The sequence below is a fragment of the Sander vitreus genome, chromosome 3, assembly GCF_031162955.1.
Source record: "Sander vitreus isolate 19-12246 chromosome 3, sanVit1, whole genome shotgun sequence".
In the NCBI taxonomy this organism is placed as follows: domain Eukaryota; kingdom Metazoa; phylum Chordata; class Actinopteri; order Perciformes; family Percidae; genus Sander; species Sander vitreus.
In genome coordinates, this window is record NC_135857.1 from 8,694,307 (window position 1) to 8,721,828 (window position 27,522).

A 27,522-nucleotide genomic window follows, 5' to 3' on the forward strand; every position below is an offset into this window, starting at 1 on the left:
ACTCAAGTAAAGTAAGTATCTCATAATTGTACTAAGTAGCCTACATTACTAGAGTAAATGTAAACTACTTAATTACTTTCCACCACTGCTAAACGGTCCGACAGGCATAATGTATGAGATATGAGGATTCCGATGAAACAAGAGCTGAATAAAATATACAACATACATACATATTAACATCCACAACAACCTGTATACTGTATGTTCTCATTCAACATGTCTGCTGGGCATTATGCTTATAAAAGCCTACGTTAGTCATAATTTTAATCATGTAAAACAAAACAATACATAAAGGTATTCATTGTTCATATATAGGTTGAACATCTTTAACATATGTCATAAAAATATATTAGGCTATTGTTGGTATTTTGCATAGACTAGGCTACTTTACTTGGATTTCAGGGAAAGGATGTTATGACTGCTGGGATTATAAAGCTGTCTTCAACTTTTACATGTGCCTATAGTAATGTATGTAACGTGTACGGGCTACCTGTTCTTTACTGAACACGTCACGGTGCTTCACCTGGGCCAGCCAGCTGTGGTAGGAACACCTGGCTCGGGTTACAGCAGGGAGTGAGCCAGAGGGGCTGGACTCTGAGCCCAAACAACTGCAGCCAGTAACGTTACGCAGCGATGACTGCATGTCTCGAGCAACCGCCACAAGAGAGAGAAACAGAGTGAGCAACCCGACTTCAGGAAGACAAGAAACTTTGAACGGAGCTCAGCTTTTTCTCTCGAATTTGGGACAGAAGAACAAAAAAGGCTCTCATTTGTTTTGAGGTAAGCACGTTTTTAATTCACCCCGTAACGTAGGCTACGCACAGCTATCTGCGTAGAAAGAAAGAGTTTCATTACAAGATCCCGTATGTCTGTGTTGTGCAAGTTAGTGTAACTCTTTGAGTTTGTTCTAGTTAAGTACAGTCATGAAAACGCCTTTTTTTTCTCCTTTTGAATGGTTCTTTCCATAGTTCCCGTTTTCATTGTAAGGGGTCTTAATGCTAGGAGGAGCTTGTTCTCAAACTAATTAGAATCAGATGTTGCCATGTCTGGCATACGTCATAGTCTACAGCCTGCTACTGGACCCTGATAGACTGCTGCGCACCAGTACAGCACCATTTACCAACAGTCTACAGCCAGAAAAGTGGTGTAGTCTATGTATTGTAGTGGGTATACTGTACTGTATATATATATATATACACTGTATATACAGTATATATATATATATATATATATGAAGGGGGGGCATATCATAGTGGGGGAGTTTTGAGGGTCAACAACTTCATTTTCTGCATTTGGATATACTTTTATGCACCAATTTACGGTGGAAATACCTTTATTTAGACTATGCGAAGAAAAAGAACTCAGATGACAGTTCAAAATATATCCAAATGGAAAGTATGTTTTTGAGTGTCATTGGGCATTTTTAAGTGGGTATATATATGGAAATCCTGGAGCTTTCTTGGTGGGTATATTGCGTATAGCTGCCTATCACGTAGACTACACCACTGAGCCAGAGTACTAGCTATAGGTCCCTATGGGCCATTGTGACTTCATTAATAGGGATCTTATCTGATTGAAGGGTGTTTTTATGATCCTTCATGTGATATTAATGATGGGTGTTCACCATATTGTGTAGTGGATCACAGGGCTGCACAAATAATCGCAATTTGAATCAAAATCGCTTTATGGACTAGTGCAATATCCAAATCGCAGGGGGGTGCAATATTAGTTAAAGGCAATATTTTTGTCAAACCATTCCGAAGGAAGTATTGTGGTGCTGCAGAGACGTCGCGGCCTACAAATCCTGTTCTACAGACTAAAGAAAACATCTTTGGCTTGGTACAGATCCTCAAAAACAATCACACTATAATCAATTGTAAAATTTTTCAATGAAAATGAGAATAATGATACAAAAAAGATCATTCCCTCCAATATCGTGAATCATATCGCAATCGCAATATCAGTCAAATAGCTATTAGGTATTTTCGTGCAGTAGACTAGTAGACTATTGATTAAAGTAATGGTGATTTTAAAGCAAAAAACAACAACAATTATATCATTGGAATTCCGCATGCACTGTTTCGTCTGACTGCAAGTTGGAAAATGTAGTTGTATCAGTTATTTGTTTGACGGGCTGCTAATCTGCAAGTAAACCAAGCCTTCCTGTCGGAGCAAGATTTAAATGGAATGTATTACATGCTCTGCTCTGCTCCAATTCACAGTCAGGAACCAGCTGGGCTGCATTGTGTGATTCACTTGCTGTAACCTGTTGCCTAAACAAACTGCCCATATCGGTCACCAGAACGCCTGTCATTTGACTTTCTTCAAAGTAATAAAACCCATGCATGCTCTCACTTGCAAGCAGATACACAATTTGTCATTCTTTGGTAATGGCTCTGTGTGCTCTTGCACCTCAGCGTGCAGGCGTTAGACGGGTCACGCAGCTTGTTAGAAATGTCAGTTATGTTGTGTGGCACTGAGAGATTCCTGAGTCCCATGCTGTGGAGAACATTGTCGCTCTAGAAGTGAAGGAGATAGCTGGGATTAGGATAGCAACAAAAGATTACTTTCATTGTTGATTAATCTGTCGATTATTTTCTCTATTAATCGATTAGTTGTTTGGTCTGTAAAATGTCAGAAAGTGATGAAAGAATGTTGATCGTGTTTCCCAAAGCCCAAGATGACGTCCTCAAATGTCTTGTTTTGTCCACAACTCAAAGGTATTCAGTAAACTGTCACAGAGGAGAGAAGAAACTAAAAAATAATAGTCTATATCCACGACGTTCCACTTCCTGGATTGCTTCGTTGCCGCCGGAAAATCCACCGGATGACACTCTTTTCGGCCGGATGTCTGTCACCTTCCTCTTTCTTTGTGTCGGTGTTCTAAACTGCAGTGGATTTGTGAGGACTATGGTTAACTGCTCCTCAGATCTCTGCAGGGTAAATCCAGACAGCTAGCTAGACTATCTGTCCAATCTGAGTTTTCTGTTGCACGACTAAAACTACTTTTGAACGTACACATGTTCCACCAAAACAAGTTCCTTCCCGAGGCTATTTTGCAGCGGCTCCGTGCGGAGCTTAGCACCGCCCATGACGATTGTGATTGGTTTAAAGAAATGCCAATAAACCAGAGCACGTTTGTCTCCCATCCTGGAATGCTCTGTGGACTAGCCAGACCTTCCTCCGCAGCGCTGTGGAGGAAGGTCTTGCAATGCGAGACTAAGAATTTAAGATTTAAAAGCTGGAATCAGAGATTTTTTTTTTTTTTTAAAGACTGATAAATCATTTATCAAAATATTTGGCAACTAAGTGGTTAATCTTTACAGCTCTAGCTGGGTGAGTGCTAGATGCCACTATGCCAAAGTGGAGCCTGCAGTACCAGGAACCAAAAGAAGAATGAAGGCTGTATTTAAATTGTATTTTTTTAGGGATTTGTTATAATCTCAGAAACGCCTTAAAAGCTTGAGAAGTTCAATAGAGCTGATTTGTTAAAGCTGTGGTAGGCACTTTATTTTTGGCATCGTTGTGCAAAAAATCCATACTAATATTTCAGCATATTATAAGAGAAAACTAGACTCCTGCACCCCCTCTTGGCTCTGTTTTCAAGCTTCAGAAAATCTAGCCGTCAAGGGAGACTTTGGCCAATAACAGGTCATTTCAGAGAGAGAGGGCATTCCTATTGGCTGTTCTGCGCAAGCATTGCCCGTCCGATAGAGCTGTAGAGCTGCTGGAGCAGGTCTCACTCTACTTTAAATCCTGGCGTTTTTTGCTTTCTACCGCCTTTAGCTTTGTCTTTGGCAATGACAGTTGCTGTCATGCATATAATGTGCAACAGGTAGAACGCATTTCAGTGAATTTAGTTTGAGGTGCTGGTGTAAGCAGTATAAAAATAAGTACTGTGGATGTACTTTTTGAATCTGAGAAGTTTACAGTTGTTGAAGTCGAAGTAGAAGATTAATCTATGAGCCATTTACGGTATGTCAGCATAACATTTCAGCTCATGTGGGCACCCGGATAGCTCAGTTGGTAGAGGGAGCACCCATATATAGAGGTTGAGTCCTCAACGCAGCGGGCCCGCGTTCGACTCCGACCTGCGTTCCTTTGCTGCATGTCATTCCCCCCTCTCTCTCCCCTTTTATGTCTTCAGCTGTCCTGTCAAAAATAAATCAAACATCAATACAGCATATTACTTATTGGCTGTTTGGTCATAGTTTTCTAATCTATAAGTGATATATATTTGGATAAACCTTTTTGGGAAACTCTTCTGTGGCTGTGGCAGATACTGAAGATTAAAAAATCTAATTTACCAGATGATCTCCTTCCTAGAGCACTGTGACACAGGTTCCTGATGCTTTTACACAGTAATTACACAATACCTCCCACTTGCATTTACACAGTTGGCCTTTATCCTCTGTCCATGATGTGAAAGAGTCACATCATGAGATGGTGGTGAGCCAATGTAAACATGACTTGGATGTTATCTTTGTTGTTGTGTTGGACTTCTGGCATTAAATTGCCTTTGAGGGACTACAGACCAATAATATTCCATATATTTTAAAATTAAAGCTGTGCGAGAGTGTATCATCGGCAGGAGGTTCAGGTTCAGGAGGTTCTCCTGTGGGACATGGTTTTTTTGTTTATGTTGTCTGCATGATGACATGCAACCAGATTTAGGTTTTAGGACTCCATTACAAAGAAAAGTGAAAAGCAAGCCACAAAGGAAAGCACTTAGTTGTGTCATAGGATTTCTTTTTTTTATCATTCCGTCTCAGCTGAGTTCCCTGCCCAGAGAGGACAGAGGATCTGAAGGAAGGATATGAAGGAGGAACCAACAGGAGGGGGAGAAAATGAATGGATGCTTCTATGCAAATGTGTAGTTAAGCAGAAACTAGAGAATCGGTTAGATGCGTAATCTGGAATTGCTGGTGAAGGACATAAAAGGAAAGGGAGAGGGAGGGGCCGCGCACAGTCTTGGTCAGACACACCCCGGCATTCTGCAAAACTAATGATTATTGTCTCCCTTTCAGTACTCCTTCGTGATTTCATCTTGTGGTTTTCGTCTTGGCTTTTGCCACAGCTAATTGTTGTATGTTAAAATAGTAGTACCAGCTGACGTTGTAATCACAGCGCTGGAAAGGACCTGGACAGGGAGTGCATATGAAGTTTTCCAGGAAAGATCTCTTGAGAAAGCAAACAAAGTGCAGCAACAGATCAGCAAGCCTGGAACAGAGGACATGCAGCGCTGCAGTGGCCACAAGCTGTCTGTCTACTTCACATTGTCAGATGATTCATGTTTCTTTGTTCCAACAGTAATAGACGAGCACCCACTTTCTACTGAGTGTGTACTTTAAGGTGTAACAGTTGCATCACTTGATACTCTATGTGATAACTGCACGTCTGTTGCCTGTTCCTAAAAATCATTTATTTACTAAATGCCTTCTTTGTTGAAACATTCATTTGACAAAGTCAAGCCAAGGCTGCTGAGTTAACATTAGCTTATTTGCACAGTAATGAAACATGCTGATAAGAAAAGCAGAGGAAGACAAGATGCAAATTACCAACGCAAGCCGTGAAGATAACAAGAACAAATATTAAAAGAATGTATATCACAATCTAAATGACAACAGAACACAACACGGTGGGACATGATAGAACAAAAAGTTAAAAGTCATAAGGGAAGTTACGCGATGTCCTCTGTAGAGCTCAGCAGTTTGGTTCCGGAAGGTAAAACCCCGTTCATTTTCTCCAAAAAGGATTTTTAATAATTAGCCATAATGTCTAAACCATCCGAGGTAGACTGACCACGAGCTGTGAGGTTGGGAAACAAAGGTTTCTGTTCCTGTAGAAGATAGAAGTCCGTATGAAATCAACCTTGTTTTAAGAAAAACATGTTTTATTTGCGAAGTACATGGAGAAGTACTACACTACCCACAATCCTACGCGTTTTACCATGGAAATGTTCAGCGCAGCAGCGAATGGCTATAGCGAGCTGCTACCACCGAAGTCTATGATCGGTACACAGTCTTGTACCTTTTGCCTTTTTTGGCGTTTCCAAAATGTTTTTTTGTGCCGAATCAAATGTTTCATGGTGACGATTTATCTTGTAGCTGTTTGGCTTGGTTCCAGGCTTAAAACTCTTTATAGAAGCATTGAATAAAATGTCAATGGAGCAATTGAACGGGAAAAATCACTTCTGGAACCAGAGCGGTTCAAAAAGTGGGCTGTCATGGTTGAGCTCTATAATCCTGTGAGTCAATAACAGTTATTCATTTTAATAACATGCTGCTACACATGTTCTCTTACTAAGTACCTAACACTTGAGTAAAAAGAAAAAGAAACTTTAAGTATTAAAATATGTACTATTAATATCTAAAAGTAAATCAAATAAAATGTAGTTTTCATGGTGTACTGAGAGTGATACCAACACAGTAAAAGTTGTCGTAGATCAGTGGAGAAAACTGGGAAGGGGTGGGGTGAATGAATTGTCGGGCAGGAAGGGTTGAGTTGAGAGTGAGTGAGTGAGTGAGTGACCTGACCTTTGTGAGTGTAATCTATTTTTGTGTGAGCTGCTCTTGACAGAGATAATGTATCAGACTGTGTGTGTGTGTGTGTGTGTGTGTGTGTGTGTGTGTGTGTGTGTGTGTGTGTGTGTGTGTGTGTGTGTGTGTGTGTGTGTGTGTGTGTGTGAGAGGTGAATGCCTCACAGGGAGGAGTGGTGAGGAATGTGCTATTATCTGGCTGTGCTTATCCAGAGGTTGGTCTAGTTTTGAAGGTGCATTATAGGTGTACGTGCACCTATTGTATCAGGCTCATTAACAAAATGGCGTGGCAACAAAGATAATTGTCCTCCCCATTTCTATTTATGCCCAAATTAAAAAAAGAAGCTTAAAGGGTAATTCCTGTTTGTTTTAACCTGGACCATAGTTCACCATGCATTGGTGTGTATGTGACTAATGTGAACAAAAATCTTTGAAATTGGTCCAGTATGGAGCGAGAACGCTGTAACCAGCAGTCGCAAACCAGGCGGCAATGTAACCCTATTGGACAAATGCACATTGTCAGTTTCCATCCACTAAAAGTGTTTGTTTTGCCGCTGACAGGCTCTGATTATTATTCTAAGTGTCTGACAACATTATGGAAATCGCTACAGAGACAGAGCTTTTTGTTAAAGAGTAAGATCCTTTTTCTTTAAAGCTTTAGTGTGTAACTTTTTGATATTAATGGACGTCCGTTACGTTCAAGCCATTGCCAAATGAGTTGATACAAAGCTAATTAAGACGTTCAGCTCCACACAACTCTCTCTGTGTTTCTCAGTATGGCTATGTTCAGAAGATTGTGTCGTCCGGCGACTTTCCCGCTCATAAACTGGAGTGAAGATTAATGACCTCTTCTGAAGAGTCCATCATGTTTTTTTTAATCGTCCATATACTCCTTGGCTACTAGCATCTGCGTGGAGGGGGAGGTGGTGGGGTGGTACACGTTGACGGAAGGCTTGTATCATGTGGACGCACCAACAGTTTTGTTGTCATTACTTATAATTCCTCATGGGGGAAACAGAAACTACGTACTATAGCTTTAAACAAGAGCAGCTCTGAAATCACCAACTCACCAGACTCCATTTTAGTCATTTTAGCATGTATAGAGCCTGCATATTTCCACATGTAAATGGGTGAATTAAGGGTTTAATTTTAACGTGTTTCTTTCGATGTGTGAAGTTTGTTTTGCAATGATAAAATGTTTATTTAAATGGAGTCGGGTGGGTTTGGCAATGCCAATAACCATTAGCGATTTCAGAGCTGTTTAATGTTAAACAAAAAGGATCTTACTCCTTAACAAAAAGGTCTAGCTCTGTAGGGATCCTTTCCATAATGTTGTCAGACACTTAGAATAATAATCTGAGCCAGTCAGTGGCAAAAACAGAACTTTTAGTGGACGTAAATCGAAGGTGCGCAATTGCCCAATAACTTACATTGTAGCTTGTTTCGACCTTGCTTAATACTGGACCAATGTCAAAGATTGTTGTTACCATCAGTCCCTTAGACACAAAAACATAGGAAAACAGTCCAGGTGGAAAAAAACAAAGTTGCCTTTTAAAGGGACCCCGCAGCCCAAAGTAAGATTTGTTTCTATTTCATCTGTTTGTCATGTACAGATACACACAATACAATCTGGGATGTATTTAACCTAGCTTAAAGGTATATTTGAATATTTTGAAGTGAGGTTGTAGAGGTATTCAGTGTGTTATCTACAGTAGATGGCGGTCGGCACACACCCAGTTTGGAGAAGCAGGCAGGAGTACCAACACGGAAGGAAAGCAATGTCCTGCTGTGGACGGGGGCAGCAGCTAAACGTATTTTAGACACCTAAAAAAAGGACCACCTTACAAAAACTAATACCAGTTTAAGTGTATGCTATATTTAGAATATGTTCATGGCTTTACCTTGCTGTCAGACAGCCCTTTCCTTTCCATACAAGTTTCCCTCCTCTCTTTTTTCACAGTCTCCCTCCCTGCCATCTTCCATAAACTGTTGAAAGTCTGTCCCAAACAGCTGATCTACGGCATAGCACAGTTGCGCTTATGCATGGGAATACGGAAGGTCTACGTCTTAAGAAATGTAGTGCCAAAGGAAAGGTCTGTCTGACAGGAAGGTAAAGCGTTGAAAATATTCTAAATGTATTGTACACTAAAACTGATATAGATGTTTTTAAGTGTCTAAACTGTGTTTAGCTGCTGCCCCCGTCCACAGCAGGACATTGCTTTCCTACCGTGTCGGTACCCCTGCCTGCTTCTCCAAGCTGGGGGCATGCCGACCGCCGTCTACCGTAGCTAACACATTGACTATGGAGAAGTTGCTCATACAACCACACTTCAAAACATCCGAGCTATCCCTTTAACACAAAGAGTTTAAGTAGGAGGAAACACCATTGAAAGGGTAATAATACCTTTTAATGCAACTACAAATCTGCCTTATAGTGGCCATTGTGTATCAGATCCTGCTTTGTATTTCCACATATATAAACAACATACAACTAAAGAAGTTTGAAATTGAAAAAAAATGCACAACCTCCAACAACTGTGGTATCGCTACCTGAAGAACAAGGAATGTTAAGGGATAGTGGGTACAAGAAAACAATACAACATTTATACATTTCTTACAGAGTAATTTCTGCAATACAATAAACTCAACAAGTTGAAGGTGTATTACAGTTTAAGCACAGCTGTGGTTGGTTTTTGAAGAAGGAAACGTTCCAAAGTAGCTCACAGAAATGTGATCACACAGCAGGCCTAGCGGTTGAATCCTCAGGCTACATTTGGATTCCTACCATTTGGAGTTTTTAAGTGTTGATAGCTCCAGTAGAAGAACTAATCTCCGTTTAAACTAAACCTCATAACTCATCAACATTCTCGTATACTGGACAAACAGGAGGCAGCGTGTAGACTCCGCCCGTTGCGTGGTTGCCATGGTAACATTAGTAGCTCAGTCACGGAGAACGAGACGTCGTGACCAATAAGATCCAATCAGGTGGCGAACCATTGGCCATTGGCCAAGGTCTCCGTTTGCGGCCGTTGAGACTGCAACACAACCAAGCTGATTCCAAACCAAAAACGGGTCAGAAGTGTTTCCAAATGGTCCAAAAATGTCAGGGGCTTGGAAACGCCAGAGCAGGGGGAATGAGAGGGGGGAAACGTAGCAGAAGAGATTCCTTTTTAAACCAAAACGTAGCAATGTCAGTGTAGCCTGAGAGACAGTGGAGTCCTTGTTTCTCAGACTCAGAGACTGACCTCACTTTCTGTCTGACTGTTAGACCATACTTGCATGGCCATTATTAGATAAACTGGGGCCGGAGTGTAAATGGGTGACAGGTGTGTTAGACTGACTCAACACACTTTGTTGAACATACGATTCAACTTCACTTGATCATATTTTGTTAGCTCGGAAATGCACATATTCTGTTATAATATTAGTACTAATACTAGCATGGCATTCATCTTCTCCACATGTACATGAATCATATCAGGACTAGCTGTTCTCTTCAAACATGTCATGAACTAAAGGCTCTCCACAGTATTAAGGCTTTCTATTACTTAAAAAAGAAGGGATGCACTCAGATGTTTTTAAGTTCATAAAGAAGGTGTCATACAGTAGTTACCTTGAACTTTACTTTAAGGTCTCTGTTACTTCTTTTACCGATCCAATAGAAATATGTATTCATATTTGACAGCCGTTGTCACATATGGGCCCTATTTTAACGATCTAAGTGCACGGCATTTAGGGCACGTCCAAATCCACTTTTACTAGTTTGACGGAGAAAAAAAGGGTCCGTGCGCCGGGGGGCATGTTTCAAAAGGGTTGTACTTAGTGTCTTGTACCTTGGTGCATTGCTATTATGATGGCGGATTTGCTCTGTAATATTGTCATTTGTAATCTTCTGCATGTTTGTGTGCTGCTGCGCTTCCCTGTGTGTGTGTGTGTATGTGTGCAACAAGCATAGTGTGCTCGGCGATGTGGATAAGCCTAGGTGCATATTACTAATGTGCTGTTAAAATAATGAAATGCTGCGCTAATGACTTTAGACCAGGTTTTTGTTGGTCACTGGCGCGATCACGTCCCGCTACCTCAAGATAGCATTGCGCCCAGAATACCCCTGAACACACCTCCCTGTAAGACCAGCACGCCCATGGGCGCAGGTGCTTTTGCTATTTCAACGACGCGGGCGCTGGACGGGAACTTGACAACTGCGTCGGTCTTAAACTAGCAAAGACACTTGCGTCTGGCTTTGCGCTGCCCTGAGCTGGGTGCAAGATAAGGCCCATAGAGTATATAAAATCAAATCAGAAATATTTAATTATGAAGAATTATTTTCCATGCTGACTTTTAATTATTAGACATACAGTGATTATTTGGCATTAACACATTATTTGAATATCTGTTTGCATCAAAAATAAGACTTAGCGCGCTCAACTCACATTGAAACATTGAAGACTGGGTGCTGGATCCTTAATGTGGATAATAATATATAAAGGTAATTTGGACACAGGTCACATGTGTGTCAATAAAAAGTATTGATTGAATAATTCAATATGAGGAAATGATTCTCACAGGGTACAGGGAGAAAGGTGTTGATGTGTGTTTGATTATCATTGTTTGTATATTGTTTATTTATTTAGATTTATTCTCAGCTTCCCTTTTTCATTTTATTTTATTTACTTATTTATTTAGATTTTTTGGGATTTCTGAATGAATTTATATTTTTGATACAAACATAATATCAATGAGTATTCTGGATAAAATAAATAAAAATGCAAGAAAATATAATATGCAACTGATATGAATATATGAGAAATAAATTGTATTTTGTAGGATAATTGGTAAGTAAAGAAGAAAAAATGGAAGAGTTTGAAAACAAATAGGTAAAAGTAAAGAAAAGAAATTATGATAGAGGAAGTTTGTTAATTATATAACAATGTTTTATGAAGCAGGGGTGGGATTAAATAAGTGTATAGCTTTTCCCACTCCTTTTCGGACATGTAAAAATCAAGTGTTTTGTTATGATGTATCTTTGTTATCTATATTATTATTTTCTGTATGACCTGATTTTCTGTTTTCTTTTACATGTTCGAAGAAAACATTTTTTTCAAAGAAAGAAAGAATAGTTTTTTGCACCCAGCCCTGATATATTGACCTTTTGTCATACACAGCTGTCTGGACTATTGGAATAATCTCTCATTCAATGACTGTGCACTCCACCTGTCTATCAAACGGACCAGTCATATGTCAAGCTGGAACACCTGGCATCACAAATAATTGAGTCAGCAACCAGTTTTTTCTGAAAGGGGCCTCAAAGTAGTGGGATGTGATTTATTTGACGTGATCTGTCACGTAAATCGTTTCAAGCATAACCTGCAAGTGTTTTTTTATTGCTGTTTGAGGAAACTGTAACTTGTTTGGGCATGAAGGGCGTTCAGGTTGTTTTCACAGAAAGTTGGCGCTTTGTCAAAGCGGCCAAAGGGTGGAGACAGCGGGGAGCCTGCAGCAGGAGAGAAAGGGTAGGGTTAAACACTACTTTCTTAGTTTGAAGCCACAGTAAGTCTAATTGTATTGCATCATAGTAAGAGTCAAAGGCTCAGTCGAATGGAATGAGAGGAACCCAGAGGGAAGAAAGCAGAGCCGGTTTGTACCTATCTTGTTGCGTTTTATTGTTGACGGTAAAAATACATGCAGTGTCCCATAAAGTGCTGAAGGGAAATCAGTCTTATGAGATTGTAATAAAGTTGTCAGTTAAAGGTGGTGTGAGATTCTTCTCCTAACAACTGTGGTGTGTTTTTTCTTTTTCAGGAGCCGAACGCTGCTACCTCCCAGCCATGAGTTCTCAGACGAGCTTTGGCAGCAGCATGCTGTGTGAGTTTCCTCATCCCTTGATTTGTCTTTGTCTGGCTCAGTGTATATTTGTGCACATGGGAGTGATATCCTGCGCTAATTGTCTGTGGTGCTTGGTGTGGTTTGTATTCTTTCTTTTTTTTGTATACTTTATTGCAATGTTCTATACCCTCTTCCAGATAATCGTTAACACTTAACACTGAGTCCAGTAGGGTAGGGTAGGAGAGTGGATATTGGGAAGTACCTTATTACAAGTCTTGTGCTAAATTGAGATATTTTATTTTACAGATTTTTTCCATTTGTATGTACAAATTCCATTTGTATGTGTGATGTCGGATTGTAAAGGTTACTTTTTCATTGTCTAATGTTGTTAACAGCAACAATATTGTTGACAGCCATGAATTTAATTTTGGTGGATGTGTGGTGTGGTTTGTATTCAGTCCAGACTATAAATGATGACCTTAATGCGTCGCTGGCTACAGCGGATGAGTTATCCAAAGAGTTCAACTCCCTGCTGAAGGAGGCCTCCTCTGAAAACAAGTCTGGGTCTCAGGTACGCACACACACACACACACATACACAAACCTCCAGTTGCAGTTTTATTTTAGTGAGCAATCATGTCATAGTTAGCCTCTAGCATGCCACTAGCATCTGTGTTTTCCATTAGCCGGTTTCTTTCATCATTCTTTCTTACTAGCTCAAATGTGTGTGGGGTATCTGTCCATATTCTAAGATAAATGTGTATCTACGACTGTACTGGGCAGTAAAAGTTAAACACCTTGTTACAGTTATGTTACGTACAACAACATATTCTATGAGTCTGACCCCTATTTTCCAAGACTCCCGCGAGCCATCGCGGCCATTCAAGTCAGTGCTTGATATTCCACCACCTGTGTCACAACGTGTCCCAGAAGCTTGCGTCCATTGTTGTTTATGTGTGAGTGACGTCAAAAACTGTAACTGGGCGTACAACGATCTGGTACGAGTTCACAGGTAGTAAGTTACAGGTTTAACTGTCGTTCCAGAGCACGTTCACGGGTAGAAGGTTGTGAAAACACGGGTTGCCTGGAACGCAGCAGTAGATAATAGTTTAATTAACACCTGATTATTCTGTAAAGTACTTGTAGAGACAAAATAATCTGCGAGTCGGGCAGCAAGACGCCCGGTGTGGTATGGCACAGCCGGAACGCAACGCAGGCGCTCCTGGTGGAAAATGGGGGTAAGCCATTGGCAGACTGTCAAAGACCCGTTGGTGCAGCAGTTGTTGAATGCCAAGAAAATAAGTGTTGTTTTATCCTTGTTAAAATCAAACAATGTGCATTTTTATTACCCAGCACATTAATGTAGTCATTCCTTATGAAGCTGCGAAGATTTATGGCTTTAACTATTAAATTAATCGCCAACTATTTTATATAATCGATTCATTGGTTTGAGTTGAAAACAAACCTGATTCCAGGTTTTAAATTTGCATAGTTTCTTCTCTCCTCTGTGACAGTAAACTGAATATCTTTGAGGACAAAACAAGACATTTGAGGATGTCATCTTGGGCTTTGGGAAACACTGATCCACATTTTTCATCATTTTCTGACATTTTATAGACCAAACCAATCGATTAATCAAGAGAATAATCGACAGATTATTCGACAATGAAAATAATCGTTAGATGCAGCCCTAATTCCTTATAGTATTTATTTCTAACAGATACTTTTTAACCTTCAGACCAGCTCTTCAGTCTCCAGAGAGAAGCCTCAGTCCACCATGCTGTCCAACACCTCCCTCACTACCAGACAGTCAGGTGGCAGCAGTAATGGCAGCTCCAGCTCTATGCCTTTCTCCCCGAGCACAAACACTTTCTATCCCATGGACTCTGCTTTCTCCAGCAATAAAACCACCTCCGCTCCGGTCTTCTCCACCAGCTCACACTCATCTCCCAAGATCCAGAGGGAGGCCCACTCTCCACTTCCTCCAACTGGATCTGACAGCTTCTTGTTGGGGCAGCAGAGCCCCAAACTGTCGCCTCATACCCCGAGGCGTTACTCCCCCTCTAGTTACGAAAGGAGCCCACAAGTCTCCATCAGTTACAAGGATAGAAGCCCTTCTCCGAACCCCACAGCTGCTTCCTTTGACCAGCCACCTAGGTCCGCCTCGGGCCTCCCGGTCTCCAACCTGCTGAGCCCGTACGACAACAGCCAGATGGGTCGCAGGTCGCCTCGCTCTGACAGAAGCCACTCTCCTGTGTCTTTCAGTCACCTAATGTCCAATACGCTGCCTCGCAACTTTGGCAGTTTCAGGCAACCTGGTAAGTGACTAGAGTTCAAACAGTTAGACGGAAGTTGTGGGCCAACTGAAAACCAATAGAAATATATATAGATATATATCTATATTCCAGACCCAAATCTTTTAGGTTTTCAAAATAACTTCAACTTTGTGTCATTTCCCCTCAGTCTGACCGGAGCGGCAAATTTAACGGAGCAAAAGTTCTATTACTGATGAAATATAGCTGTCATTCTGTGAACTCTGCTTAAGATAGGTTTCAAGATCAGTGATGCTGGGCGCCCAGATAGCTCAGCAGCGGGATCGGGTTCGACTCCGACCTGCATTCCCCCTCTCTCTCCCCTTTCATGTCTTCAGCTGTCCTGTCAATAAAGGCCTAAAAATGCCCAAAAAAAAAGCTTATTAAAAAAAAAAAAAAAGATCAGTAATGATGTGTAATGCAGAAATAAAAATGAGTCATCCTCAACATTAGTTGTGTTCTGGTTTCAGAATGATGAAGACAGTTAGATACAAAACAGCATGTTGTACAGATTTTTAGGCATTCTATTATCAAATGGCTTGAAAAATAGTGCATATAGCTGCTGTAAATTCCCCCGGACTTTCTGGCCCTCTGTTTTTTTGTGTTTCTTGTGACCTTATTTCCTCTCTCTCTCTCTCTCTCTCTCTCTCTCTCTCTCTCTCTCTCTCTCTCTCTTTCTCTTAATCTATCTTAATCCCAGATGAGGGTGTGCAGCAACAAAAGTGCTCTGGCAAATGGAATGAGACAAATCTGGACGTGTCCTATGAGAAGAAACCTCACCACGCCTATGACAGTTGGTTGATTTCTGCTACTTTCTCAACTTTTATGTTGTAAAAAAACCCTGTGAAATTGTAAAATGAGTCCAGAACAAACCATTTGGGAAGAATACCTGAGGAGCACTGCTACTGTATGTGTTTTCTAACTCAACACTTTCCTGTTACAGAGACAGAGTGGCTACGGCCGTCTGTGCCAAACAGCAGCTGGAGAGAATCCAACCTGGATGGCCCTCCTCCGGCCCCAAGCCCCAAAAAGGTGGGTGGTGTTAACAGAGAGGCTTTCAGTTAGGTACTGTGAGAGATTTAATTGTTTGGCTTCTGTGATAGCCCAAAACCACTTCCTCGAGTTGTTAAGAAGGTACAGATATCCGCAGAATGGGAGTTACTGCAAGTTACCTTGCATTGGTCTCCAAAGATAAGATCAGGGTAACAGACTGTGTGCTGGGTTGGGAGTTTCACTAGCCTCATGAACTGAAAAACTCAATCACAGCATGTCTCTATGGGACAAAAAAAAACATAAAAACTGCTGAAAGCGGTGTGACACACAGTCTATACTAGGCTAACTTAAAATAATTGATACCCCAAAAATAAGGACTTAGAAGTCGTACATTTCTTTAGAAAGTCCTACATTTAGTTCACAAAGGTTTTAAATTTGTATTGTCCTTTCATAGGATTAAATAACTCCATTGTTTTGTCACAAAGCATGTATGTACTATAATGAAATGTTGTATTAAATTAAAGTACTTGGTAAATAACTATTTTTATAGCCTCAAATCCTTTCTGTAATTCCGTAACATCCTATATACTTTTGCCAGTATGGCCATGAAGTTGGTATTAAATTTCATTCGAAAAGGTCCTAAAAAGTCTTAAATTTAACCTGTGGAAACCTGGGGATACCCTGTTAATAAAATCCAGACATCTATCTTTTAATATATGCCTTTTCACCATTGTTTCCGGGGGTCAATTCTTAATGTAAACGTTAACCTTGTGCAACATAAAAAAATATCTGAGGGTTGCTTCTTGCTTGTACAATTCCAAGCATTCGTTCTCTGAGAATCTCTTTTACATCCAAGCAAAATTGGTATTGTAGCTGAAATTCCCCTTGCCTAATAGCCTGGAAATCCAGACCCAAATCGGAGAGATTAAGGGTCTAGCAATGAGTAATGAAAGTGGCCCAACTAGAGGAGGGCGGATAACACAACGACCAATCACAACAATACACGGGGTGACATATCCAGAGCCCCATACGCTTAGCTACCAGCGGAGCTAACTGGTAGATTAAACTCTTGCCGTATCCGGTCGGCAAAACAGCAAAAACGTCCTTCTTGCAAAGGAACGATTCAAGCGGCGTCTTCTGTTCCTCTTTTAGATAAAAAAGCCAAGTCTAACTCGTTCATTGTAGCGGCCAAAGCCGTTTCAAACAACTGGTGTTCATCCGTAGCCATCTTGCAATGTTTACTAATGACTTTGACGTTGCGGTGCTGTCGTCATCTGTTTAGCTCGCCTCTGGCCCGCCTATATCAGATACACCGATGTGATTGGTGCAGCTCGGCTACAAGGGCATAGTTAATGAGCATCGTTACTCAATGCCAGAGTGACTCGCTGAGCAAATTCAAAATGTCCTCTCGCAAGAACTCTGGATTTCCAGGGTACTTGCCTAATCGGAAATGTAATCAAAACGGGACCATGGGAATCGGCCATCAGCCCTTTGTCTACCTGACACATTGTCTGATGGATCTGAGTAAAGTGTGATTTTGGCTCAATTAATTGTTGTTATTAATAATAGTAATATTATTATGTTTCACCCTTTAGTGCTGAGCAGGTAGGTTGATGATGAAACCTAGAAAGAAATGGCGTAAAATCAAAATAATAAGCTAAAAAAGGCTTAAAAGCGCCATAAAGCTGCAGAGTCATAATTATCTGTTATTTGGTCCTGTGTTTCTTATACAGTCACCTGATTCACTGGATTGGGATTAGATCAGAATGTGACCTCTTTTTTTTTTTTTCTTTCCTTTCCAGGATCCTCGTTCTCCATCTCTCACATTTCCCCATGGTTCTCTGCCCCGTAACACTCGTATATCAGTACCTCCAGATGTTTCCTCCCCTTACCCCCCTCAGCCCATCATCTCCCGTATTTCCATTCCCCCAACTTCTACTCAGTCCCGCCAGCGCAAGCCCATCCCTCTCTCCGTCATCATGCGCCTCCAAAACCCCCACTGGGGAGCCATGTCCAGAGTCCTGGGAGGAGAAGGGGGCATGGCCCCGTACCAACCGCCTGTACCCATCCCGAGGGAATTCTTCCACCAAACTGTTCCCCAACAACCACTGCAACAGCCACCCGAGCTGAGACAGCCAGCCGTATACCCTGATGGTAAAACACATTTAATGAGTGATTTAATGAGAGATGTAACCATACTCACGTTACTCACGGATCTTTTTTTTGGGGGGGATTTTTAAAACAAATCCCATAACTAAATAAATAGAAAAAAATCTTTTTAAATAAACAAACTAAGAACACGTAGTGACGTCTGAAGTAAAATATCCTAGGCCGTTTAAAAACTGCATCGCCATTCGTTTTTTTCTCAGCCGGTTGCAATCTTAACACATTTATGTTGTTTTCTAACTAATTCACGATGCATCAGTACATCCCTAATATTTAACATCTGCACACGTACTCTCTATGCTCACAGGATCTTTGTAACGTTGTATTCAAAATGTGCTTTGGTATCCGTCTTTGCAGTTCTGAACTCAGGCGATATAGAGGCAGAGTTAGAGCGGCTGGTCAATGTTCATCACATGCCTGTGATTTCGGAGAATCCCAGCATGCCAGAGGGCAGCAGTGAGGGTGCCCCCCGGCCCCTCAGCCCCACCAGGCTGCAGCCAGTGGTGGGGCCCGAGGCCCAGAGCCAGGACATCCCGGACCTGGAGGAGCTGCTCCGCCTGCGGGCAGAGATCCCCCGGGCCCTGAAGAGACGGGGCTCCGTAGACCAGTCCCAGCCCCTGAAGAGGGCCTCCCTCTACCAGCCCAACCAGTACAAAAGTCTCATCAACAAGCTTTTTCGCAGGAAGCCAGGTAGCGAGAGCAGCAGCTCCTCAGACGGAGAGGAATTTGCTACACCTCCTGCGCCTCTACCTACATCCACCATGCTGGGTGATTTCAGAGTAAGGAATGGGCGTCGAGCAACTGGACAAGCAGAAATGTGTCAAACTGTCAAAAGAATTGCTTTTAGATTGGTTGAAAACGTGATAAAGCCACATTAAGCATTAATAATTAATTACGATGCATTTAACACACTGTAAAGGTGAATTATTTATGTTACCACTGTACCACTGTTATTCAGGGTTTTTTTCCTGGCTCAGGATGGGCCTTTGGGTTGGCATATAACACCACACTTCAACGGTAGCATAATGAGGGTCCCTACATGTAAACCGAAGCATTGAGAACTTTGTAAGTGTACAGACAGTTTATTAAAAAGATTGATTATAAAGACAGTAGCGTTCATGTTTACATGCAGATGCCATCTTGGAAAACAGCCATGACCAGTCGAACAAACGCCGTGCAACCAGTAACCAGTAACATAGCTCAAACACTGCGTTCATGGTTCGACTGGTCATGGTTTTCCAAGATGGCGCCCGCATGTAAACATACTGTCTTTATAATCTATCTTTTTAATAAACTGTCTGTACACTTACAAAGTGCTTCGGTTTGTGGGGGACCCTCATTATGCTACCGTTGAAGTGTGGTGCTATTTTGAGCCTTGTTAGTGGTGGAGAAATAGTGATTAACCTCTGCCCCGACTACTAGCGTTACAAGCTAATCGCCGGTCTGCAGTAGCTTGTTTCAAGATACAGACACATTCGATTAGCATGAAAACATGTCCCAGAGAACGGTTGACGATATAATAATAGCGTTCTTTTCACTGTTAGTCTCATTTGCTGTTACAGGTTATTTAAGACCCTTGTATGAAAAATGACAGAGCTTCAGAAACATTAAACAGTTACATATAGTCACTTTAAATAAATCACCAGAAGTGACCGGTACAGAAGATAAAACTGGGATTAGCTCTCATATTCAAGTTAATGTTCTGCTTGTTTAACAGTTGTTTGGTAAATTGCTCTTAAACACATTTAGAGAGGATTTGAATTGCTATTTTTATTCTCAATTCTTATCATTTTGGTGCTGGTGATTTTCCTTTTGGGCTGGTTATAACCTCTTTGGGGGGGGGCGCCAAAAATCCCTCTATGCAGGAAAAACCCTGACATTATCTGGCAACAATTCTCATTATAAAACAGCTAATTTCAGTTTTTTATATTGCTGTGTTGGACTACAATCTCTCTAGTCAAGTGTTGTTTCTTTATTCAAGCTGGCATCCTGTTTGTCCCTACAGAGCTACCATTCCATCCTGCGGCAGTCCAAGAAATCTTCTGGGAGGCGAGCGCGACTCAGCCCGCTGGTCCTGCTGCTGGACGGAGCGCTGGTCGGAGAACTGGAGATAGTGCAGCGGGCCGTGCAAGAGGTGTGTGTGTGTGTGTGTGTGTGTGTGTACTGACACTCTGTGATCTACAGTATATGATTTTTTTGACTAATGGATTAGTTGATTTAATCACCAGATCTGACAGCTTTGAGCGGAATTCTACACAAAAACAATATGCAAAAGCAGCACTTTAAATCCTGTGTTTACCGGAGATGTGCTCATAAGTTTCTCGGAAATAAATCATTCAGCATGAATAAGCATCAAAGATGACTAATCGCCGAAAATCTTAGTCAACTAAGAAAAAAACATTTGACTAATCGACTAAGATGGGGCAGCCCTCCTTTTTATATATATATATATATATATATATATACTGTCACTGCAACTACTTTGTACTACTGCAGCTAAACTACTACTACTTACTAGTAATAGTAATTGACCTAAAATACTCAACACATTGCACCAATCATTTTTATTTTAGTAAACATGAAGCTTTGATTCAGTAAGGGAAGCAACATCATAAAATATTTAAACAATAAGGGTGAAATTGATTCAAAGAAATCTGCCCAAAACAAATCCAATATGTAAAGATGAGTTATATAAAATCTGTTGAGGATAAAGATTTATTAAAAGATAAAGATTAATTAACTCATTAAATAAAGGCAATAATGCACGTTTCATTTGTCCTTTTGGTTACATTGTTTCCCAGATTTACCCCTTTTCTTATAAAAAAACATTTTTGGGAAATTGTTACGAGCCTGTAGGGGAAGTATGAGACTCCCACTCACATTCCAGGCTTCTGAAGCAAAACAATAAAGAACAGGAACTAAGTGCAACAACCTAAACTTACCTACCCAAAATAAGAGAAACTAAAAGATAATTCACCAACCAAATAAAAAAAAATGGAGAAAAAAATAAATTGAAATGCTACCCACCCCTACCGAAACTGGGCTGGTACAGTATATGAATGAACATTTTCACAAAGGCAATTCCTGCTGGGAGTAAAGAGAGGAGAGTCTGTGGGAACTGGGAGAAGTTGGCCTTTTAAACCACAGGCTGGGAAGCTGGGACCAATCACCTGCCTGGAACATCCTACTGTACACACGTAGGGGCGGGGGGGGAATGGTCGATATTTTTTTTGGTTTTTTTACCAATTGTTCACCTCAATATTTTCTGTTTCTACGGTACTGCCAACTGCAAACTACATCATATCCGTTTCCAGCAAAACAGAGCGAAAGCAGAAAATGTCCAAAATCCATGTTATGTTCTTCTTTACAAATGAAATAAATGTCACACTGACTGACTGACATGTGATGTGCATTCTCAGTCTGAACTAATACCCTTTTCCCACCAAAATTTGCGTGTATTTGCGAGTTTTTTAAACACGGTAAACAAAAAAATTAGCACCATCTACCAGCCAAATGCTGGTAAAATATATAGAAGTGGCTGGTAGATTTGCTTCACCCACCAGCCAAACAAACAGTGGTAATCTATTGAGTGGCTGGTCGTTTGACTGGTGGACGAAGAACTTAATTTTGAACCCAGCCGGTAAACCTGCTAAAAATAGCTGATTCCCCATTGCCAGTAGAGGAGTATACCTGCCTGTTTTTTTTTTTCTGGTGTATCACGTTCCACGTCAAGAACGCACTTGAAAACAGGTATTGTTGACTTCTCCTGCTGCAGCTCTCAGATACAGTGCACAAAACTGCAAACTCTGCTGAGACAGTAAAGTGTAGTGCCAAAGCTGGTGCTCCAGTTATGGATTCAGACTTTAGGAATCACTGAAAAATATATTATATAACATATTTACCTTTCATTCCCTCTGGGAAGGTTTGCTGAGCCTGCTTTCCTTTATTCAACACATCCCTGCTGCTGCTTCTTCCAACAGAAATACATTGGTCTGGAAGTTGCTCATGCACGTACAACAGCTTCCATTTTAGGGGTTAAGAGCTGGCTCAAGGTGATCCTGACAGTAGTTTGGGAAGAAGGATAAAGTGGATAAGCCAGTTACAATAGACATAGACAGAGAATCATATTAATTTAACATCACACACTTCCTTGATTATGTAACAGTGTAAGAATATCTGAGAACAGAAATGCTTGTAACATAATTCATGATGAATCCACTCTGTGTAACATATCTTTCTATATAACTCCTTCCTCTGAGTGTTGCACTCTTAGCGTTGCAAAACTGGACTGGACTGCACTGTAGCTATGTAACTTTATGTTTAGTCTATATCCATGACGTTCCACTTCCGGGATTGCTCCGGTGAAATTGCGCCGTATGTCCCTCATTTTTGGCCGGATGTCCGTCACCTTCCTCTTTCTTTGTGTTGGCGTTCTAAACTTTGGTGGATTTGTGAGGACTATGGTTAACTGCTCCTCAGATCTCTGCAGGGTGAATCCAGACAGCTAGCTAGACTATCTGTCCAATCTGAGTTTTCTGTTGCACGACTAAAACAACTTTTGAACGTACACACGTTCCACCAAAACAAGTTGTTTCTCAAGGCTATTTTGCAGAGGCACCGTGGCTCCGTCCGGCACCTAGCATCGCCCAAGACGATTGTGATTGGTTTAAAGAAATGTCAATAAACCAGAGCACATTTTTCTCCCATGATGCTGTATGGACTAGCCAGACCCTCCTCCTCACTGTGGAGGAAGGTCTGGCAACGCGAGACTACTTTGTTACTTTATACACTTATTGACTAACTCTTTTCTTCCTCTTATTTTTACCTTGAAGTTGACTGTGAGCAACTGCAACTAAACAATTCCCCTGAGGGGATGAATAAAGTATTTGTTTTGATTCTGATTCATAGATGAACGACCCCAGCCAACCCAATGATGAAGGCATCACTGCCCTTCACAATGCCATCTGCGGCGGCCATTACAATGTGGTGGACTTCCTAGTTCGCATTGGAGCCAATGTCAGCGCACCAGACAGCCACGGCTGGTAAATATCTGCTTCTACAATATTTATGCCCTAAAACCATGTATCTCCAAATATGGTGATTTGGATTTTGAATGTTTGTGATAAACTGAAAGATGAAGTGTTGAGAAAGTTCTCCTCCTTCTTAAGCTAAATAAAGTATTTTAAAATAATCTCGGATCACCTAGAAAATGCTAGCCTGGTCCTACCAGACTCTCGTACATTTCATTTGCACAGAGAGTCTGGCCACTCTCCATTGACAAGTGTTAACTTCCTTGAAGGCGGGTACTCTGTTGAAGTTTAAAACTATTGGATCTGCCCAGAGCCACTCTGATAGCATGGCTCCGCCCTCCTACGTACTGTCTGGTAGGACCAGGCTAACAAGAGGGGAGACGACAACAACTATCGGCTTAGCATCGCTAGCGTTAGCCTTAGCCAACTCCTTCACCACTAACGGAGCGAGCTGGAAAATCAAACTTTTCCTGACTTTTCTCAGATTACAACACAAGATTCAAAATTAACTTTATTGTCCCACATCGTAGGAAATTTGTCTTGGGCACATAACCCAAGCCATAGTAAAAACAAATAAACACAGTCAGCATGTACAAACACTACCATACAACAGACCGTACTATGGTCCTGATGGTGTATAAAACCCAACTTGGTGTCATGCAATGCATTAGTTAAATTAGATTTTCACAGAGTTCAATGCAGGTACACCATCTAGAGCTGCTTTTTGCTCTTGAGTGAAGTCTTGTATTTTTCGAATCTACAGAAAAAATGATTCAAGTCATTTGCTTTATCCCTCTCATTTATCACATTAATACACATCTTAGTTGGTGCCATGTCTGTCATGGCTTTTACAGAGCATAATATTTGCCTGCTGTTATTTTATTGTGCTGAACGCCGGGCACAGCCCCTTTTTAAATAACAACAGCAGTCAAATACAACATTCACATTAATGCAGGAATTTGAATCCAGAAGCATCAACCACCAAACACAGGGCACATTTTACTGCAGTACTTTTACTTTTGATACTTTAAGTACATTTTGCTGATAATACTTAGATACTTTTACCTAAGTAATGGTTTGAAATGCAGGGCTTTTACTTGTAGTATAATGACTCCCTCATTGTCTTTGGCCTCCTCTGAAGGTTTTGTGTAATTCAGTACATAAATGGTGCCATGTTAAGTTAAGCTAGTGGTTTCCAAACTTTTTCCGCAGGACCCCCGTTTTGTAGATAACAATATTTTCATTTTGTAGATCGAATTGTGGTCACCACAACATCTTTTTTTTTTGCCTTTGTTGTGGTAGTTGAGGTGTTTGGTGTCGCTTCATCGTGTGCTTTACGCTAAACATGGCAGTCCTTTCACAGACCTGTCCATGTTTTGCTAGCAGTGCAGCAGAACCATGCATTATGTATTCATATTTAGCGTCGTTGTCTGGGAGCCACTGAGTTAGGCAAATATGAGGGTTTTGTTACTGGCATTGTGGCACTAATTAGGGCTGCATTATATGAGGAAAATATGCAATAACGTTGAATATCATGATAATGACACTACTTGTGATAAATAAAGAGATTAAAGTGTTCCCAGTTCTGCATTTCTGCTGCTTTCAGTATTCCTGCTGAAACACAACAAATTGCTTGTTGAATTTGAAACAAATGAAAGGAAATCATTTCTAACATTCTTTTATTAAACAATCTGAACATTGAATGGAATATAAAAGGCAGCACTAAAAAGAATGACAGTTAAATTTTCTTTCGCCATATGTCGATACGATGGATTTATTGCGGCAGTTGATATCGCGACGATGATAAAGAAATCGTCGGTACTCCTACATGTGTTAACTGCTGTTGTTTGGCCCCCAGGACGCCGCTGCATTGTGCAGCCTCGTGTAACGACCGTCCTCTGTGTGAGTTTCTGGTGAGGAACGGAGCTGCTGTCATGGCCATGACGGAGAGCGACGGCGCTACCGCCTCCCAGAAGTGTGATCCTTACGCTGTGGGGTTTGAGGAATGTGAGAACTTCCTTAGGGGTGAGGCATTACGCCCACACACACACACACACACACACACATGCACACACACAAACATGCACACACCCTATGACACTGTCCTATTAAATGCTAAAAGTCAAACATAATAGAATGAATCATAAAATGACACCATTTGACAGTTGCTCTGACCTTTGCTCTTTTGGCTGTTTTAAATGTTAAATGTGATGGGTTTGAGCTTAGTCTTCCATCAGTAACTCACACACATGCACATGATGTAGCTGATGCTGAAATACCCATCGTAAAACTCAAGTTTACATGTATGGCTCTTGGCCAATATTGTCATTCAAAATAACTTAAGGGAATAGATGTGCACACACACTGTGATGTATAAAAATGAACATGATGTGAGAATGTCTTGTCTGGCTCTGTAACATGGCTAATTCTAACTGAAAAGTGCCAAAATTCACCAAAAGTTTCCACTTCAGTTACTGTCGTACTGTGATTATGAAACAATATATGTATCCGCTGATACACCATAAAAGTTTATTTTAACATTTATGTGGATAATGTTTCACATCGAAAGGCCAAAACCCAAACTGAATGATGCTATTAAATGTTTAATTTGCAGGCTACTTAATAACTTCTATTAAACATGAGGGTGTCAAATGAATAAAAAAACACTCTGTATATAGCTACATTGTGTGCACCCCGGCTAATTTCCCACAGATAAAATATCTTAGGCTACTTACTGTGCAAAAAATGAGATCGGCACAGAAAAATGCATTTGTGTCTGTGAGTCTGTAGTTTCTGAGGCTCAGACATCCATGAGGCACAGGAGGCGAGGCGCGTGGATCCATCTCCCCAGAAACAATCGCAACCGGTTGGGAACCGGAGGGTTTCTGGTTCAAGTCCCCATACGGACCGAAGTATGGTGGTTCACTGGGACAAGCAAGGAACCCAACACTCAGCTGCAGCCCCCTCACTCTGACATCTCTCCATTAGTGCCTGTATAGGTACTGAGCATGTGTGTGTAATTCAGGCATGTGTGTTCTAACAACAGAGTGTAACAATATTATTATTATTATGACTCAGCTCATAGTTCAGACAAAATAAGGGAGACCAAACATAGTTAAGAAATACCACTAGTCTCCCTTATCATGAATCTAAGCTATTCCTCTCTAGGACTGCGAGTGTTAAATTTGTATTAAATATTTGTCTTGTCTTCTTTGTAACACCAGGTGTGGAGGTTGCCATGGGGACGGAGAACAGCGGAGTGCTGTATGCTTTGTGGAGCTACCCGGCTCAGGCAGCCGACGAGCTGAGCTTCAGAGAGGGAGACATGGTCACCATCCTGCAGAAAGCTGAAGGCTCGGACTGGTGGTGGGCCTCGCTCTGCGGCAGGGAGGGCTTAGTTCCAAACAACTACTTTGGGGTAAGATACCAATTTCGCCAAAGAATTCCTGCAGGGTTGTGCGGCGGGGGGGGGGGGACGACTGTCAATTAACGGCCCATTTGTGTGATGTCCTGTTGTGTTCTTTAACCCCCACCCCTCCCAATGTAGCACAAGTAGACTTTATATTTCACAACTACTGTCGTCCGTCAGATCGTTTATAGATCTCGACTCTTCCGACCGCACTTGAAGGCAGCTTAATTTCACAGGGGAGAGAGAGAAAGAAAAGAGAGGAGTGAGACATAGCGAGTGCTTTATTGTTTGCAGAAAACATTCAGCTTTTACAGAAACTCCCGAGCAGTTCAGTGCATGGGCATTTTTTTCCACTCACAGTGTATTAAAATGTTCTTGTGGCAGTGATAGAGGCAGTGATGTTTCCTGTTTCCTGTACGGGACACTCACGCTGCCTCAAAACACACTGACTAGTCTGATCTCAGGTTACATGATTGGCCACCGCAGCGTGACGTCGGGTTGCGTTTCTCCAAAAGTTGAGTCGGTCTTAGTCTATATCCACGACGTTCCACTTCCGGGATTGCTCAGTTGCAGACAGAAATTCCGCCGCATTTCACTCATTAAGGCCGGATATCCGTTGCCTTGGATTTCTTTGTGTTGGCGTTCTAAACTCCGGTGGATGTATGAGGACTATGGTTAACTGCTCCTCAGATCTCTGCAGGGTAAATCCAGACAGCTAGCTAGACTATCTGTCCAATCTGAGTTTTCTGTTGCACGACTAAAACAACTTTTGAACGTACACACGTTCCACCAAAACAAGTTCCTTCCCGAGGCTATTTTGCAGAGGCACCGGGGCTGCGTCCAGCGCTTAGTCTCTCCCAAGACGATTGTGATTGGTTTAAGGAAATGCCAATGAACCAGAGCACGTTTTTCTCCCATTCCAGAATGCTATGTGGACTAGCCAGACCCTCCTCCGCAGCGCTGTGGAGGAGGGTCTGGCAAAGGGAGACTAAGTTGGTCTCAAGTTTTCGCTGCAGGCCCTCTGCATTATTTTTGCGTGTTCCCCCCTGCGGCAAACCCCGCCGCAGCCTAAACACACTAACCCCATTCAAAATGAAACTCTGAGGCCTGAATGCAGAAATAAACATGAATGTTAATGTTTTTTAGTTTTTTTTTCCCCCCAGCTTTTCCCAAAGGTTCGACCCAAATCTCTCTGCTGAGTGGTCTCTTGATGATGTTCAAACTGGTGCAGAGGACTGCCTCAGAAACAGA

The 27,522-nt window shown here is 41.5% G+C and overlaps 1 protein-coding gene across 2 annotated transcripts; it reads left to right on the plus strand.

The window, feature by feature from the left end:
- Nucleotides 1-608: 608 nt before the first annotated feature.
- ppp1r13l (protein phosphatase 1, regulatory subunit 13 like) lies at nucleotides 609-27,522 on the plus strand. 2 transcript variants are annotated; one of them, XM_078245855.1, is made up of 13 exons: nucleotides 609-780; nucleotides 12,339-12,401; nucleotides 12,821-12,933; nucleotides 14,100-14,679; nucleotides 15,374-15,466; nucleotides 15,617-15,705; nucleotides 17,469-17,820; nucleotides 18,190-18,611; nucleotides 19,838-19,966; nucleotides 22,741-22,874; nucleotides 24,721-24,887; nucleotides 26,087-26,280; nucleotides 27,435-27,522. In XM_078245855.1, the coding sequence occupies exons 2-13, from the start codon at nucleotides 12,365-12,367 to the stop codon at nucleotides 27,468-27,470; spliced, it is 2,346 nt and encodes a 781-aa protein (XP_078101981.1). In that variant the 5' UTR covers nucleotides 609-780; nucleotides 12,339-12,364; the 3' UTR covers nucleotides 27,471-27,522. The 2 variants fall into 2 exon arrangements, with proteins under 2 accessions (XP_078101981.1, XP_078101979.1); XM_078245853.1 differs by lacking the exon at nucleotides 609-780 and adding an exon at nucleotides 12,079-12,173.

Bases quoted from the DNA above. Each gene is read 5' to 3' on its own strand.
- ppp1r13l (XM_078245853.1), top strand. From the start codon at position 12,140: ATGAGAGGAACCCAGAGGGAAGAAAGCAGAGCCG. The intron at 18,612-19,837 runs GTAAGGAATGGG...TTGTCCCTACAG, and splicing joins CCATGCTGGGTGATTTCAGA to AGCTACCATTCCATCCTGCG. The intron at 24,888-26,086 runs GTGAGGCATTAC...TTGTAACACCAG, and splicing joins ATGTGAGAACTTCCTTAGGG to GTGTGGAGGTTGCCATGGGG.